This window comes from Mus pahari, chromosome 4 (genome assembly GCF_900095145.1).
Source record: "Mus pahari chromosome 4, PAHARI_EIJ_v1.1, whole genome shotgun sequence".
Classification (NCBI taxonomy): Eukaryota; Metazoa; Chordata; class Mammalia; order Rodentia; family Muridae; genus Mus; species Mus pahari.
Genome location: NC_034593.1, coordinates 125610314 through 125626167, shown reverse-complemented (window position 1 = coordinate 125626167; position 15854 = coordinate 125610314). Strand labels below are relative to the sequence as shown.

The 15854-nt window shown below is 44.7% G+C and overlaps 1 protein-coding gene across 1 annotated transcript in view; it reads left to right on the top strand.

The window, feature by feature from the left end:
* Mttp (microsomal triglyceride transfer protein) overlaps positions 1-13677 on the top strand; it is a 39340-nt gene extending 25663 nt beyond the window's left edge. The window contains exons 13-18 of the mRNA XM_021196346.2: positions 1601-1698; positions 1882-2003; positions 3331-3558; positions 9124-9248; positions 11824-11994; positions 13351-13677. Coding sequence (XP_021052005.1) covers positions 1601-1698; positions 1882-2003; positions 3331-3558; positions 9124-9248; positions 11824-11994; positions 13351-13525 — 919 coding nt within the window. The 3' untranslated portion in view covers positions 13526-13677. The remainder of the gene's footprint in view (positions 1-1600; positions 1699-1881; positions 2004-3330; positions 3559-9123; positions 9249-11823; positions 11995-13350) is intronic.
* Positions 13678-15854: the final 2177 nt, after the last annotated feature.

Genomic DNA, 15854 nt, shown 5'->3' with positions numbered 1-15854 from the left:
AGCAGTACAGTCAGAGCAGAGGTGTCTGTCAGGAGCAGTACAGTCAGAGCAGAGGTGTCTGTCAGGAGCAGGACAGTCGGAGCAGAGGTGTCTGTCAGGAGCAGGACAGTCAGAGCAGAGGTGTCTGTCAGGAGCAGGACAGTCAGAGCAGAGGTGTCAGGAGCAGGACAGTCGGAGCAGAGGTGTCAGGAGCAGGACAGTTGGAGCAGAGGTGTCAGGAGCAGGACAGTTGGAGCAGAGGTGTCAGGAGCAGGAAGGAATCCGGGACCTTCTGGCCTGTGTGGTTCAGATTCTTCTGTTTCTCCATTGTTATTCAGGACTTCGGGGAGGAGGCCTCGGGTGTAGCCCGTGCCTCTGCTTTGCGAGCCTAGTCATCTGGGGACAGGAAAGAGGAGGGAATGGGACAGACAGCAGCCTGGCCAATGGAAAGAAGCCAGTGTAAACACCTACACCAGGTTCTCAGAAAGAAAACTCTTATAGCAGGAAGGGGAATGAAGGTGCCCCTTGCTGGGTGTGGATCTCTTTCCAGTGTGGGGCTGTTCTGCTTGTTTGTTTCCTGGCAAGTGGCACCAGACCCCACTGACTCTCTATGATGACAGGGAGCTCACTGCCACTAAGTGAATCTGTGCCACTGTTCAGGACTTCATTACTGTGTCCTGCTCTAAACAATGCCTCTTCCTGGCTCTGGATTTGTATTTGGAACGAAGCAGAATGTGTCTAATGTTCATCCACGTGAAACCCTCGGATATCTGAGAACATCATCTTTTCTCTTCTAAGCTTTTCTCCAGTGACCTGGTGACATTGATGGATAGGGAGATTATTAATAAAGAGCCATTCTTTCCTTATAAATGCTTCTGCCTCAGAGCTAGGCCTGGTTAACTCTAGTTGATTAGTTGGGGGGGGGGATTGATGTGTTGAAGTTGTGCTGTTGCTGATGGGGGGGATTGATGAGTTGAAGTTGTGCTGTTACTGATGGATTAGAGTGAGATCATGAGAAATGAGGAGATCTCAATGCTAATTACATGAACACAACACGGGTGTGAAGGAAGAGCTAAAGGTTTGGAGGAGAGAATCTTTCTCCTGTGGGCCCTATTGGGCTTTTTTCTGTGGTGGAAAATACATAAATAGCAATCCTAGAAGTTTGTGCTTTTGTATTGTCTGCCAATGATGATTTTTAGATGGGAAAGAAAAAGTAAAAACAAACAAACAAACAAACAACAACAACAACAAAAAGCAGCCTCCTGTTTGGCACAGCTTTCTTAAATTTATATACAATTTCACAGTACAACCGTGATGATTCAAAGCACGTGAGTTTCCTGCTCCCTAAGTGTCCACCTGTCAGCTGAAGACATCCCGTGGCTGGGCATTCGTATGCTCTGTCCTTTTGACACCAAACTAAATGTCAGCTATTTGAGGAATGAAGGGGCGAGCCCCTCATCCTGCCGCTGGTGCCCAGCCAGCACGTCCTTGGGTCTCACAGTGGCATGAGGACTTCTCTTATTTTTTTTTTTTTTTAACACTGGGCATTTGGTTGCATTCCCGATTTGATCTGGGAAACAGACATTACCATAAATGAAAAGCCTTCTCTTCTGTGTTGCAGCAAAATGATCCGTCGAGTTCTCAAGGAGATGGCTGTTCACAATTATGATCGTTTCTCCAAGAGTGGATCCTCTTCTGCCTATACTGGCTATGTAGAACGTAGGTAACCCCTGAGCAGCTCCCACCCCGCCCCCGCCCCGCCCCCCGCCCCGCCCCACCCTCGCGCCCCCTTTCATCAACCTTGCTGGAGCTGAGACTGAGTTCTACCCCTGAGGAGCTGCTTTTCCGCCCCCATTGCGTCACTGGGACTGTGACTGAGTAGTGTGGTTCTTCTGTCATTAGGTAGCCCCCGGGCAGCATCCACATACAGCCTTGACATCCTTTACTCTGGCTCTGGCATTCTGAGGAGAAGTAACCTGAACATCTTCCAGTACATCGGGAAGGCGGAGCTTCATGGTAGTCAGGTACCACATGCCCAAGAGTTACTCATGAAAGAAACCTGTCTGAGGGGAAACGGCCTATACTGAGAGCAGCATTACAGCATACATTTTATATCGTACAAATTAGTTTGGAAGTTAATGGTGGCATAGATAGATAGATATACTATATATATATATATATATATATATATATATATATATATATATATATATTCTGTAGTACACACACACACACACACACACACACACAGAATTGAAGCTGTGCCAGAATTTGCTAGTTAGAATTTCATTCAGGGACACATCACTTAGATATCCCTAAGTATTTAATTTTATGCTGTGTTTGCATTTTTGCTTATCTCTACAAAGACTGATTGCACCTACAAGAAACTTCAATGTACAAAAAAGACAAAAGAATTAGTTTATATTTCTCAAATACTGCTAGGAAAGAAAAGAATCAAGCACGACTAGCAGATGAAAACTGGTTAAATTTTAGTCCTAAATGAAATGACGATTTATCTTTACTGTGAACTTTGGTTTCATGAATATCAGATTAAAGCCTTCTAATTGAAGTTATTCAAGCTTCAACGCGATCCACTGTTATGGAAACTTGGGTGCTCATCAATATGAACTCATCTTCCCGTTCAATAGCACCATGGTCAGAATCCCATACCTGCCATGCCAAGGCATTGCCACCTGCTGTCTCATGTGCCCTCAGAAATGCCACGCACACAGTGGTTGGAGCCTGGCTATGCGGGATGGAAAATAAGCAAAATTCCTTACGGGCTAGTCATTTGGGCGTGAGCTTCTTCACAGTGTGGCCTCATTCTTGTGGTGAGGGTTGACAGTTTGACATGGAGGGGCGTGAAATGTGCTCTCTCAGCACAGCTGACTGGGTGGAGTGCCCGTGCCTCTCCATCTCCTGTCAGAGGCTCGTGAAGATGGCAGGTCCGTTGCTTGAGACAGCTTGGGGGAAGTAACTTAGCATCCCCGGTGGTGCCCTCCAAGAGAAGGCCTTCGGTCTTTCTAGTCGCATAGCCCCGCTTCTGCCACGTACTAGCTAAGTGAATATTCACCTGTCCTCACTTCATCTACTAAATGAATAAAATCTTCCACACATCCAAGGGTGATGTTGAAGACTACACAGAAAGTTAATCTTTATTATGGTATAGAGACATAGAGGGTTAGTTCTCAGTCTTGCCTGGTTGCCTGGTTGCCTGGTTGCCTGGTTGCCTGGTTGCAGAGGGTACTTGTGGTTTGGGTCCTGTAAAAGGTCTATCTGTAGCTCAGGGACCCCTCTGTCACCCGGAGCAGGGGACCTGCGACCATCAACCCTGTCTCCTTTCCTCCCTAGGTGGTGATTGAGGCCCAAGGGCTGGAAGGCTTAATTGCAGCCACTCCTGATGAAGGAGAGGAGAACCTTGACTCTTATGCTGGCATGTCAGCCATCCTGTTTGATGTTCAGCTTAGACCTGTCACATTTTTTAATGGATACAGTGATTTGATGTCCAAAATGCTGTCGGCATCCGGCGACCCTGTCAGCGTGGTGAAAGGGCTTATTCTGCTAATAGACCATTCTCAGGTAATTCTCTACTTTTCTCAGCCTGCAAGTACTTACTGAATTCCAGCACACACTCTGCGTGTGTGTGTATGTGTGTGTGTGTATGTGTGTGTGTGTATGTGTGTGTGTGTGTGTGTACATTTTGAAGCACAGTAAGCATCCTTTGCTCTATTAGATCATGTAGAATCAGTGGTCAACCTTGGAAGTCTTCCACAATTACTTTCCAGCTTAATTTTCGAGACATTCTCTCACTGATTCTAGAGCATGCTCAGTTAACCTAAGATGGCTGGACATCGAGCCCCAGGGGTTCTCCTGTCTCTGCCTCCCAGCACTGGGATCACAGCTGTGCACTAGTGGGCCTTGGTTTTATGTGAGCGATGGGGACTGGAATCAGGCCTCATGCTTATGCAGCAGACGCTTTACCCAGCTGAGCCTCTCCCAGCTCAGCAGACAAATTTTAAGAGTGTCTAGAAAATGCAAGTAAAGCTCTGCGGGTCCTGGAGCCCGCTCCCTGTGCCTCTGGCCCTCTTGCTCTTGCTGCCTTAGTAAAGCTCTGCGGGTCCTGGAGCCCGCTCCCTGTGCCTCTGGCCCTCTTGCTCTTGCTGCCTTTCCCCTTTGCTAGAGCTAAGTTCCGTCCGCCTTCTCTGCTATTAGCTGCTTAGTGAAGAAAGCCTGCGGTGCAACAGAGCTGAGCTCATATTACCTGCAAACGCAGTTTTCCTGCACGGAGGAAACGGAGGTGTCTTGTCTTTTTTTACCCTGAATGCAGGGCATCATTTGTGATGACAATGATTATGAAAATCAGTGTGGCGCATCATGTTGGTGATGTCAAACTATCGAGGGCCTGGGCCCAGTCTTCGTGTCCTGGCCATAGGCTCATTCAGAGAGAACCCACATACTTTCATTTCCTTGACCGCGTTCTTCAGGAGTATTTTTTTCAGAGCTCCTTGGTGCTAAGTCTTACAGTAGTTCTTCTTAGGTGGAAAGGTTTCTGTGTCTGAGGTGCTTTGGGCTTTAGATGGTTTGTCTGGTTGGATTTTCTGAGAGTCAGAGAGGGTTCATCTACCTGAAGATTGAGGGCTTGATGCTTAGATTTCTTTCTTTAGTGTTTCGATGCATGTCCCACCTTAGCAGGTTGATATTAAAAATGGAATGTTACTGGGTAACATCTTATGGGGCATTGGTATGTACTCTAATTCATATTATTATACTGAAGCACAGCGTAGAGATTTCCTTTAAAATGTATGTACTGTGGGACCGAGGTGACATCACACCTGACAGTCTGAGCTCGAGGTTGGCCTTTACAGCGTCCTTGGTGTGATCTTGGGAAGAAAGCTACAAAATAGCTTCAAGCCATGGTTTTCTGCTGCAAAGTGAGGCAGTTAAAACAGACTCGAATATTTTCTCAGCTGTATTGCTCTTCACCAAATTATTGGAAGATTCTGGCCTTTTTTTTAAGGCTCTGGTTACAAAGTCATGGGATTTAAGAGTTGGGGAAACCTTTGGTACTACATTTTGTGAGAACTCATCCCAAAACATCAACGGCTGAAATGAAATTATATCATGTCTTGATCTTTATTGCTCCTTATATAAGTTCGAGGTAGCCATAGATTGAAAAAAAAAATGATTTGACAGTTTGGCTTTTATGATGCAATAAGTATTTGGAAATAGCCCAGTGCTAATACAGAAAACCTCAGAGACCAGAATCTGTGCACTTTACCTCTGCCTGCCTACAGTGACTGAGTCCAAGCTGGCCTCAAACTCACAGAGATCTGGCTGCCTCTGCCTCCCAACTGGTAGGATTAAGGGTGTGTACAACCACGCCCAGTTTACTATGACTTTAAATCTCACAGTTGTCACCTTGTGACTATGTGATGGCCAACCCCCTTCTGGCTCAGAAAACCCCACCTTCCTCTGCCCCCAAAGAAGGAAAGGGGACAGATGAAGAGCTGTGTGTCCATCCGGAAGTGCTGATAGAATCCTACTGACCAAAATCCACAATGGCATCACATAGCTCTCTCTAGCTGCGAGGCAAGTGGTAATTTGCAGCTTTGCACTGGGTATATGTCTTAATTAGAGTTTTATCGCTGTGAAGAGACACCACGAACATGACAAATTCTACAAAGGAAAGTATTTAATTGGGGCTGGCTTACAGTTCCAGAGGTTTAGTCCATTCTTATCATGGCGAAGCATGGTGCCATGCAGGCAGACATGGTCCTGGAGAAGGAGCTGAGAGTTCCATGTCTTGATCCCCAGGCAGCAGGAAATGATAGTGCCACATCCTCCCACAACACTACAGCTCTTCATTGCTCCCTCTGAGCCTGTGGGGATCATTTTCTTTCAAACAACCACAGCATAGGCGCGCTCTAAAGAAAAGCACGCTTCTCTTCATGTGAACGAAGAGAAGGAGAAAAAAACCAGAGGTGCAGCTCATTCTCTCTAACCCCCAAGTCACATAGAAGTAAGCACTCGGTGCTGGCAAAACTGTAAATGTCAGGGAGTGAATATTTCCACCTTCAAGAGCCAATGCTCTTGATAATCTGTGTAACCCCGTGATTACTGAGTGAAAACGACCAGCAAGGCAGAGAACCTACAGGCTACAGCTTGTTAGTCCCTGATTTAAATTTTCTTATATAATTTTTCTGTTCATTAAGTTAAGACCCCTGGGCAAGGGATGGTCAAAGAGAGACTGCCCCTTCAATTTTAGCCGTAACCAGTGTTTCTGTGTGTCAGGCTGACGTATTTGGCAGATTGGAGGTTATTTTACAAATAACGGAAGCCCCGGGCTCTGCAGACCACCCCAGAGATGCCACCTTAGCCTCAGAAGCACACTCCACTGCAGGTCAAGTGCTGACATTGAAGGGAGTGCTGGCAGCTGGCAGCCTGTCACAGCTGCCAGGACAGATAGCATTACTCAGTCTCTCTCTCTCTCTCTCTCTCTCTCTCTCTCTCTCTCTCTCTCTCTCTGTGCGAATGTATGTGTGTATCTCTCTGTCTCTATGTCTATATGTGTGTGTGTGTCTGTCTGTCTCTTCCCCTTCTCCTCCCTCCTCTCTGTGTGTGTGCATGTGCACACACACACACACACACACACACACACACGTCTTTCTCTCTGTCTGACTCTCATTAGAATCGGATTACATTTCAGAGACAGATGTCTGAAAAAGAGGAGCCTCTTTAGCTAGGAAATAATGCATTTTCTTAGATAGAAGCCATAAGAGGAGCTGTCAGATGTCAGTGTCTATTCTACAAGAAACAGTTTTCAGGTCAGAGTTAAAGGGCAAAGGAATTATGTCAATCACAAACACAAAGTTCTGCCGCCTTCTTCCTGAAGTCCGTTGACAAAACATTAAATCAGCATGTGTTCTGGGTCAATTGAGGACTTAAGTTTATGCTCTGTCTTCTTTGCACTCTCCTTCAGAATGGACTGGCAGTCTGTGAGACAAAGAGTTGTGAATGTGTGACAGCTGTGTGACATCAGATGAAAAGTCCCGACCTTAGGCACGGTGTGGGCAGTTTGGGCTCTAAGTGCACTGATGAGCCATAGCTCCTATCAGTGAAGAATGCCTCCAATGTAGATCGGCATGTTTAAACCACCTATCACATGTAAGGCTTTGGGCATAGTGGGGCTCAGCCTGTTAGTTCCACTTATTCCAGTGCACTGTATGGTTTAGTCCCTTCCACAGAGACAGGTGGTGGGTGTGGGCAGGCAGTTTGTGCTCATAAGTGGATTCAGTAGAACTCATTGTGACTTATTCCCTGGCCCCTTTGTGGGGAGGAAAGGAAGCATTTGAGAAAGACAAAGTATTTCTCCAAACCACTCGCAGTGAGCAGGGTCTTCTCACACAAGGCCCTTTGTCTGATAACTGTGAAAGGCTCTGTCTTGTGGCTTGGCTCCTTTGGCATCGAGATGATGTAGGCCGGTGGGAAGGTCGAGATCTACACGTTAGGGTCCTACTGGACTAGATGGATTAACAAGGCTATGTGTTTAAGATTAAGCAAACAAAAGATTATGCAAGAAAAAGGGGTATTTCTGAGGTAGGACGCATTAGGAATTACGTGGCAACAGACATGGAGATGGGGTGCAGCCGACCTGTGACGTCTCCCCTCTTTTTCATAGGTCTAAGTACACATCTGGGTGTGGCTGTTACGGATTTTATAGGAGAGGTTGTGGTTTTCTTGGTTTGTTTGTTTGGTTGGTTGGTTGGTTTTTGTTTTTTACATTAGTTATAAAGCATGATATATCCCCTGTATCCAATGGCAACCACGTTTTTGTCCTAGAGTAAGTATAGGCTTCCTTAGGGATCTTGAGTCATGTGTCCCAGCCCTGGCACTGAATGCCCTGTGCTCTTCTGAGGGTTGACCTTCAGAATGAAAACATTTGCATTTCAAGGTCAAACTTTCTTAGTCTACTCAGTATAAACCAGTTCTCTGAAGTTTCCTGCCATGTTTGGTTCCCTTGTTTGTTTCGAACTCAGAGAGAAGAGCGCGAGCCTTTCTAAAAAGCACAGTCATGGCGTTTGTGCCTGGCGAATGCATGGCTGCTTATGGTGGGTACACAAGGAGGTTAGTCACGCTCTTAGCTGCCAGGAACTCTTAACGTCTTTGGAGGAATACCAGAATGGAGGGTGCAGAGCTGTGTTTCCGGGATCACTGTCACATTCAGCACTGTTCCAGACCACGGCACAAAGCCTCTTCAGAAACCCACCCAGGAGGGTCACTGTGCCTTTGGGAAATGCAGTGGAGTTTGTGCTTGGCTTGACCAGTGTTTGGATGTCGTTTCAAATGTCAAGCAGCAGGGTGCTAGGCTTGGATAAATTGCCTTCCTTCCCTTTTCCAGATAGACCTAGGCAGCCCCGTGCTTGAGTTCTACTCCCGGGCTTTTCATCCCGCCTTGGTTTGTCTGTTCGTTCACCAGAAGGTGCAGCTGTGTGTGTAGGCCTCAGCATTCAATTAGCAGAGTGCTTCAGCACTCGAGCAGATCATTCTGTCCAATCTTCGGCTTTCCCAAAAAGCCATGGCTAGGTTTCTGATGGAAATACCTTCATCCTCTTGGTCCAGTGGTTCTCAAATTCAGTTGTGTCAGAATCACATGAAGACATCGTAGAAGCAGATTGCTGCCCCCCCCCACCCGCCCTCAGTGTTTCTAAATCAGAGATTGCATTTTCAAACTGTTCCCAGATAGTGCGGACAAGGTGCCTAAAGCCACGCATTGAAAATGAATGGCCCCTCGCAAAGACAGGCAATGATTGCACGAAAACAGCCTTCTCAATTGATGTTGCATTCCTCCTTTACTTTAATTGACTTATTTAGCATCTCAGCAATGCCTTCACTGGTGACCAAGATCAGGATACTGTATTTCTAAGCCTTCTTCACTGCGTGTGGGGGTGGGGGTGGGGGGTGGGGGGGTAGTGTGATGGCAGAACACTAGTTACTAGGTGAGAGTTCCTGGGCTTGCATGGAAACAAAAGAATAGATGGGCATTGATTTTCAAAATCCTCCAGCAGAGGACTGTAGATCAGGAAGCCAAGTGTGTCTCTGAAAGATGTGTTAACTAATTGCTTAAACTGTACTTTTTGCTTCTAGGATATTCAGCTGCAATCTGGACTAAAGGCCAATATGGAGATCCAGGGTGGTCTAGCTATTGATATTTCTGGTTCAATGGAATTCAGTCTGTGGTATCGTGAGTCTAAAACCCGAGTGAAAAATCGGTAAGTGTAGTACGACGACGACAACAACAACAACAACAACAACAACAACAACAACAACAAAGCAGGGATATGTCTTGGTTGCTGTTTTGCTTTCTGTTTGGTATTTGTAAACCATGGGACTAGAAATGACTGTGGGAATTCATTACATTAATAGTGCCTTAGAAACGGGTCAGTGTGAGCACTAAGGTGAGCACTGAGGTGAGCACTGAGATGAGCACTAAGGTGAGTACTGAGGTGAGCACTAAAGTGAGCACTGAGATGAACACTAAGGTGAACACTAAGGTGAGTACTGAGGTGAGCACTAAAGTTAGCACTGAGATGAACACTAAAGTGAGCACTGAGGTGAGCATTGAGCTGAGCACTGAAGTGAGCACTGAGAGGAGCACTAAGGTGAGCATTGAGGTGAGCACTGAGCTGAGCACTAAGGTGAGTACTGAGGTGAGCAATAAAGTGAGCACTGAGATGAACACTAAGGTGAGCACTAAGGTGAGCACTGAGGTGAGCACTGAGATGAGCACTGAGGTGAGCACTAATGTAAGCATTGTAGTGAGCCCTGATATGAGCATTGAGCTGAGCACTAAGGTGAGTACTGAGGTGAGCACTAAGACGAGCACTGAGATGAGCACTGAGGTGAGCACTAAGGTAAGCACTGTGGTGAGCACTGAGATGAGTATTGAGATGAGCAGTGAGATGAGTATTGAGTACTGAGCTGAGCACTGAGCTGAGCACTGAGCTGAGCATTGAGCTGAGCACTAAGGTGAGTACTAAGGTGAGCACTAAGATCAGCACTGAGATAAGCACTGAGGTGAACACTAAGGTAAGCACTGTGGTGAGCACTGAGATGAGTATTGAGCTGAGCACTGAGATCAGGACTGAGATTATCATTGAGGTGAGGAGCACTGAGATGAGCATTCAGATGAGTACTGAGATGAGCACTTAGATGAGTACTGAGTTGAACACTGGGATGGACACTGAGGTGAGGAACACTGAGATGAGTACTGAGGTGAGCACTTAGATGAGTACTGAGTTGAACACTGAGATGAACACTGAGATGGGCACTGAGGTGAGGAGCACTGAGATGAGTACTGAGGTGAGGACTTAGATGAGTACTGAGTTGAACACTCAAATGAGCATTCAGATGAGTGCTGAGGTGAGGAGCACTGAGATGAGGAACCAATGAGCTAACCCACATCAATTGCTAATTTTAAAAATGTCCTACAGGCATGCCTGCAGCCTGATTTTATGGAGGGATTTTCTCCATTGAGAGTCCCTCTTCTCAAATGACACTAACTTGTGTTGACGTGGAGCTAGCCAGCCATGTTGATCCCTTGTCAAACTGATGCACAGATACCATGCTGGCAAACTATAGCCTTTCCTTTCTTGTTTATCCCCAAGATCTCATATTAATATTATAACATAAAACATAAAAGCTTAAGCTTATCTCTGTTATTAGCATCAATCTCTCCTCATTTGCTAATTCTACTGGGTTATAATAAAGTGATAACTTCATCTTTAACCAAATTAAAACTTTTCATTTGTGTATACTCATTGTACATACGCACGCTTTCACATAGGTACAAGTTGCTTCCTGAGCTCATTTCCCCTTCACCCTCCATTTCCCAGCATCCCTGTTGTAACCACCCTGTCTTCTATCTCATTTGCTTGTTTATTCACATAAATAACACTCCTTAAACATTTGCTTGCATATAAGACAGTGGAAGATCTTGTAAAGGACTAAAGGTACTATACACATCTCAAACAATGCATGGCCTGTTTGATACTGAGAACAGCAGCAGCAAAATTCTTTTATAATTCTCCAGACAAAAATTAGCATTCCTCTTTTTAAAATAAAAAAGTATGGACATGTAAATCTGATCTCACCATGAACATAATTTCCTACCATTTGGCTGAAGTTTACAGTTGCTTAAAGGAAGTCAAACTTGTACTAGATTTTTGGTTTTTTAACTTCTACATTGCCAACCAATCCATATCCTCTAGTCATCCAACCTGTCTGTCTGTTGCTCTAAGTGACCACTGCTAAACCCATCCTATCTGTGTATTCATATTTCACCACAGGAGTCACAGAGTACTCTTTCATGTATCTTGGCAACCACATACATGCCTTTAGCAAACCCTGGGAGAAGGTAATGAAATGGAACTGAAACCGCAAACAAAGCCAATAGTTAACAACAGAATTATCATGAATGCCAGATGTCTTCTCGATACGTAGTTCATACTTCTAAGAAAATGTGGATGTTTCTGGGACTAAGAAAGGACTAGGTTCCAGGCCATGATCCACCTTGGTTTGGGGGCACACATATTCCAAACAGCTTATATGTGATATACACTTAGCTCCTATGTCAAGAATTCGAGGCAAGGGAAACCCAGGGAAAGAGTGACTCTTCTGTGACTAGTCTCTGACACCCTGGTTTCAACAAGACTTTATGTGTATTGAGGTGACACCTCCATTCTTAAGTATTTCCTTATGGTGCCACGAATGGAGATTTGCAGGAAGTTCTGTGAGTCCTCCTGCTGAGTTCGATGAGACAATAGGAGATGTTTGTTAAAATCGCAGGGTGGCTGTGGTGATAACCAGCGACGTCACAGTGGATGCCTCTTTTGTGAAAGCTGGCCTGGAAAGCAGAGCAGAGACAGAGGCTGGACTGGAGTTCATCTCCACGGTGCAGTTCTCGCAGTACCCGTTCTTGGTCTGCATGCAGATGGACAAGGCTGAAGCCCCACTCAGGTAAGACGAACGCTTGCTCACTCGCTCTCACTTGCACAAGTTCCAGAGCCTCTCCTGCCTCGCCACGAGCTCGCATCCACTCCTCAACACTCAGTGTGAGACGTAAAAGGAGACAGTGGAAACCGTGGAAGCAGCAAGCTATCCGTAAAGAAGAGAATGATAAAGTGAAGAAAGCTCGGTTTCTAAGATAACAAGGACCCATTCGTTTGATATGGAATTAAGTCATATTTAATCTAGAATTAAGGAAAATTTTAAGGAAAGAGGGGGATTCCGTTTACTCTAGGAGTCACCACCTAGTTTTGGAAAAAATATACCACATGTGCCTTTGCTGTCTGGTATCTTTGCAATTGCTTCGTGGACAGAATACATCTAGTCACCATATCCTATAGACCAAGGGAATCCACAGTTATTTGTACAGCAGCAACTTGACCTTGTTTAAATTTGAGCTCAGTCTTGAGAATTTGGCATTCTGATTTCTTCTTTTAAAAAAGTATGAGAAAGCTGAGGCCCTTAAAAACCTACTACACAATTGTCTATGTATCTACATGGCTCCTCTTCCATTCTGGACTCAACTCTCATTAACATCACATCCTTGGGTCTAGTTGCCCTTCTTTTCAGCAGAGCTGTCCTGTAAAGCAGGCATGATTTGAGTCTAGGCAACACCCAACTCCTACATAGCGTTCAGGGAGGTTTTCCTGAACTGTATCTAAACATAAGTTGTAATTTGTACACTTGAACTAGCAAGTCACAATTTACCTTTTATGATAACCAGGCCAAAATTGAATACCTTATTCTACTGGGATTTCATGACCCATATTTTAAAAATACACCAACCATTTAATTGCAAATACCAGGGGTTTACATTTTCCCAGGACAAATAATAGTGGTTTATGTTCAGAACTTCTGGTGTTCATTGATATTAACTTATGCTTTTGTCTGGAGTAATTCCCCATAAATACATACAGTGACCACAAACCCCACCACTTGACTAGCTAGACTACTTCACCATTTTTCTTGGACCATTCGCTAGGTATATTTCCTTCTCAACATTCAACCGTGTTGAACTCAGTGCTTCGAAGGGGAGGGCCCTGGAGGTAGGAGTCAGCAAGGTCTGTAAGGCTTAACAGCATCCCAGGATGTTGGTCGGTCCTTCTTTCCAGAACACAGCATGGTAGGATCCCCAAACTCCATCCAGACACAATGCACTTATTGATATCAGAAGAAAGAACAATGAGAATGCTTTAAAGAATAGTTCCCTCCTCTCTGGACAGAGCTTCCCAGGCAGGGCAGAAGCAGGGATCAGCTGTGGGTGACTTAACTGTGTGTAACTCCGCCCCTCCTTCTTTTGTTATACAGGCAATTCGAGACAAAGTATGAAAGGCTATCCACAGGCAGGGGATATGTCTCTCGGAGAAGAAAAGAGAGCCTAGTGGCTGGATGTGAACTCCCCCTTCATCAAGAGAACTCTGAGATGTGCAACGTGGTATTCCCACCTCAGCCAGAAAGCGATAACTCCGGTGGATGGTTTTGATTCCCGTGGGTCCACTTCCACGAGAACGCTATGCATTGACGTGCCTAATCCTTGCTCTGCGAGAGCACAGTGTTTACATATTTACCTGTATTTAAGATGTTTGTAAAGAGCAGTGGAGAACTTCAGTTGATTAAAGTTGAACTTATTCAGGAGAAGACCCACAGTGTCCCTCTGAGTCACCATATGACACTTAGCAACATGACAACTTCTTATACTTTGCAAAAGTCCTAACCAGTACAGTGAGTCTAGTTTTGGGTTGAGAAACTAGTATTTGTATAAAAACAAAGAAAAAAAAGAAACAAGCAAAAAGCAAAACAAAAAAACCTACACCATAAAAGCTTAAACAAATAAACATGTAAATGTGAATTTGATTTAACAACTTTTCAGTGAACATGAACCCTTGAAAGAACCCTAAGCTTGTTTTCTACGAAGCACACTGCCTAAGAAGGGCCGGATGGACAGAACACAAGCAAATCATTTTCCTTTTGTTATTGTTCTTTTCTTTTCTTTTCTTTTCTTTCTTTTACTTTTTTCCCCTTCTGGTGTATATGGGAAGGTTCTAAGAAAGGATACAGCTAAGACTTAAAAGAATTTTGTTAGTCAATCTTAAGAATTAGTATTTATGTTTTCTGATAGCTTTATAAGCGTCAAGGTGAGAGACAGAATTAAAATTTTCTGTGACATGTCTCTGCTGGCCCCTCAGTGAGACCACTCGGAACTCATTCACCCTTTTAAAAAATGGAACTGTCATACAGGAATAAAAATAATTGAGTCTCAGAGCATCCATTAGATTTTTCTCTGGATGTGTCTTTTTGATAGTGTATGTGGTACATGGTTCTTTGTGTAGGGGACGCCCTCGTAGCTACCACTTTATCTATACCTCAATTGTTGGAAATAATCCATCAATTTGACTGCAATTTATGCAGTCAATAAAAATTGGGATGATCATTGCTTCAAGAAAATGATGGATTTGTATTTCAAAACTATGAAATTAAATAAAGACCATGTCTATTTGTGTGAATTAAAAGGCCACACCAAGCATTAAAACATATTTATTAGTAAAGCAGATGTGTTTATTATAATACCCCCCCCATGTCAGGTGCTTCTTGTCCACTAAACAAATGGGAGTTTAAAATGAAAGTGGAAACACATGAAATGGAAGTTTAACTGAAGTAGAAAATAAATTGTGATGATAACAAATAAACATGTGTAATTTACTGAGCCCCTTTTGTCTTGTGTTACTTTGAATCCATGGTCCTTTGATCCTGTTATTTATGAGCCCAGAGATGCACTGCATTAAACCCTGCAGCCAGCCGAGCACACAGTCTCTAGTCAGCTCTCTGAGGGAGATGGACCAATCCTTCAGGACCTGGCAGTCTGCAAACAACACACAACTCAAGCTTTCAACAAAATGACAAAGATTGGCATACTTATGTTACCAATATAGATTGGCACACTTGTGTTACGAACATAGATTAGCACACTTGTGATACTGATATAGATTGGCATGCCTGTCTCACTGAAGAATGGGAAATCAAGTCAAAACTTGAAGGTGGGTGGGAATGTGGAGGGTGGTGGGCTGGCTTTGGTGGAGGCTCTCTCCTGATGCTGGCGGTTGGGCAGGGTGATCTGGCACAGGCTGAGGGGGCATGGGCTGAGGAACGTCAGTTCTAAGCCTGTGGAATAAGCCACAGCTGCTTCTGTGAAATGTGGAGTAACCATTTCTCTAGAAGGGATGACTCTGGTCCATGGAGCATGAGTGTCCCACTAGCCTAGCTGAACCCAATCACTGGAGACTGGGTAAGACTTAGCATGCTCCAAACATGCTCCCAAAAGACAAGGACCCATAAACCCAAGGCAAGCAATAATTCCTTTTTAGATAAACGAGATAGAAATTTAAGAGAAATGGACTATATGCCAGGATGGGGAATGAGGTATTTGAGTCAGAAACCTAGGTTTGAACCCACTTGGAGTCCTTTCTTCAGTCCTGGACACTTTGCATATGAGACAGCCTTTGTGTTTTGAAGAGATGTGGAAGCTGTGGGCTACCCTTAAGGTGGCTCTCCAGGCTCTGCTCAGCCAGCACCTGCCTATGTTCTTGGAGGATTTAGCCAGCTTCTCTTCCATGAACTGTAACAGCCATTCCCTGCCCTTGGATGTAGGATGAATCATGACAAGTTGCTCCCTGCTTCTCAGACTAACATTTCAAGTGCTTGGTAGGTGTGCAGGGTTAGTGGAGGAAATGAAGCACAGAAGACATTTTCCAACCTAGAGAATGATAGAATTGGGGCTCACTTCTGAACAACCTGGTATCAGGCACCACTGTCGT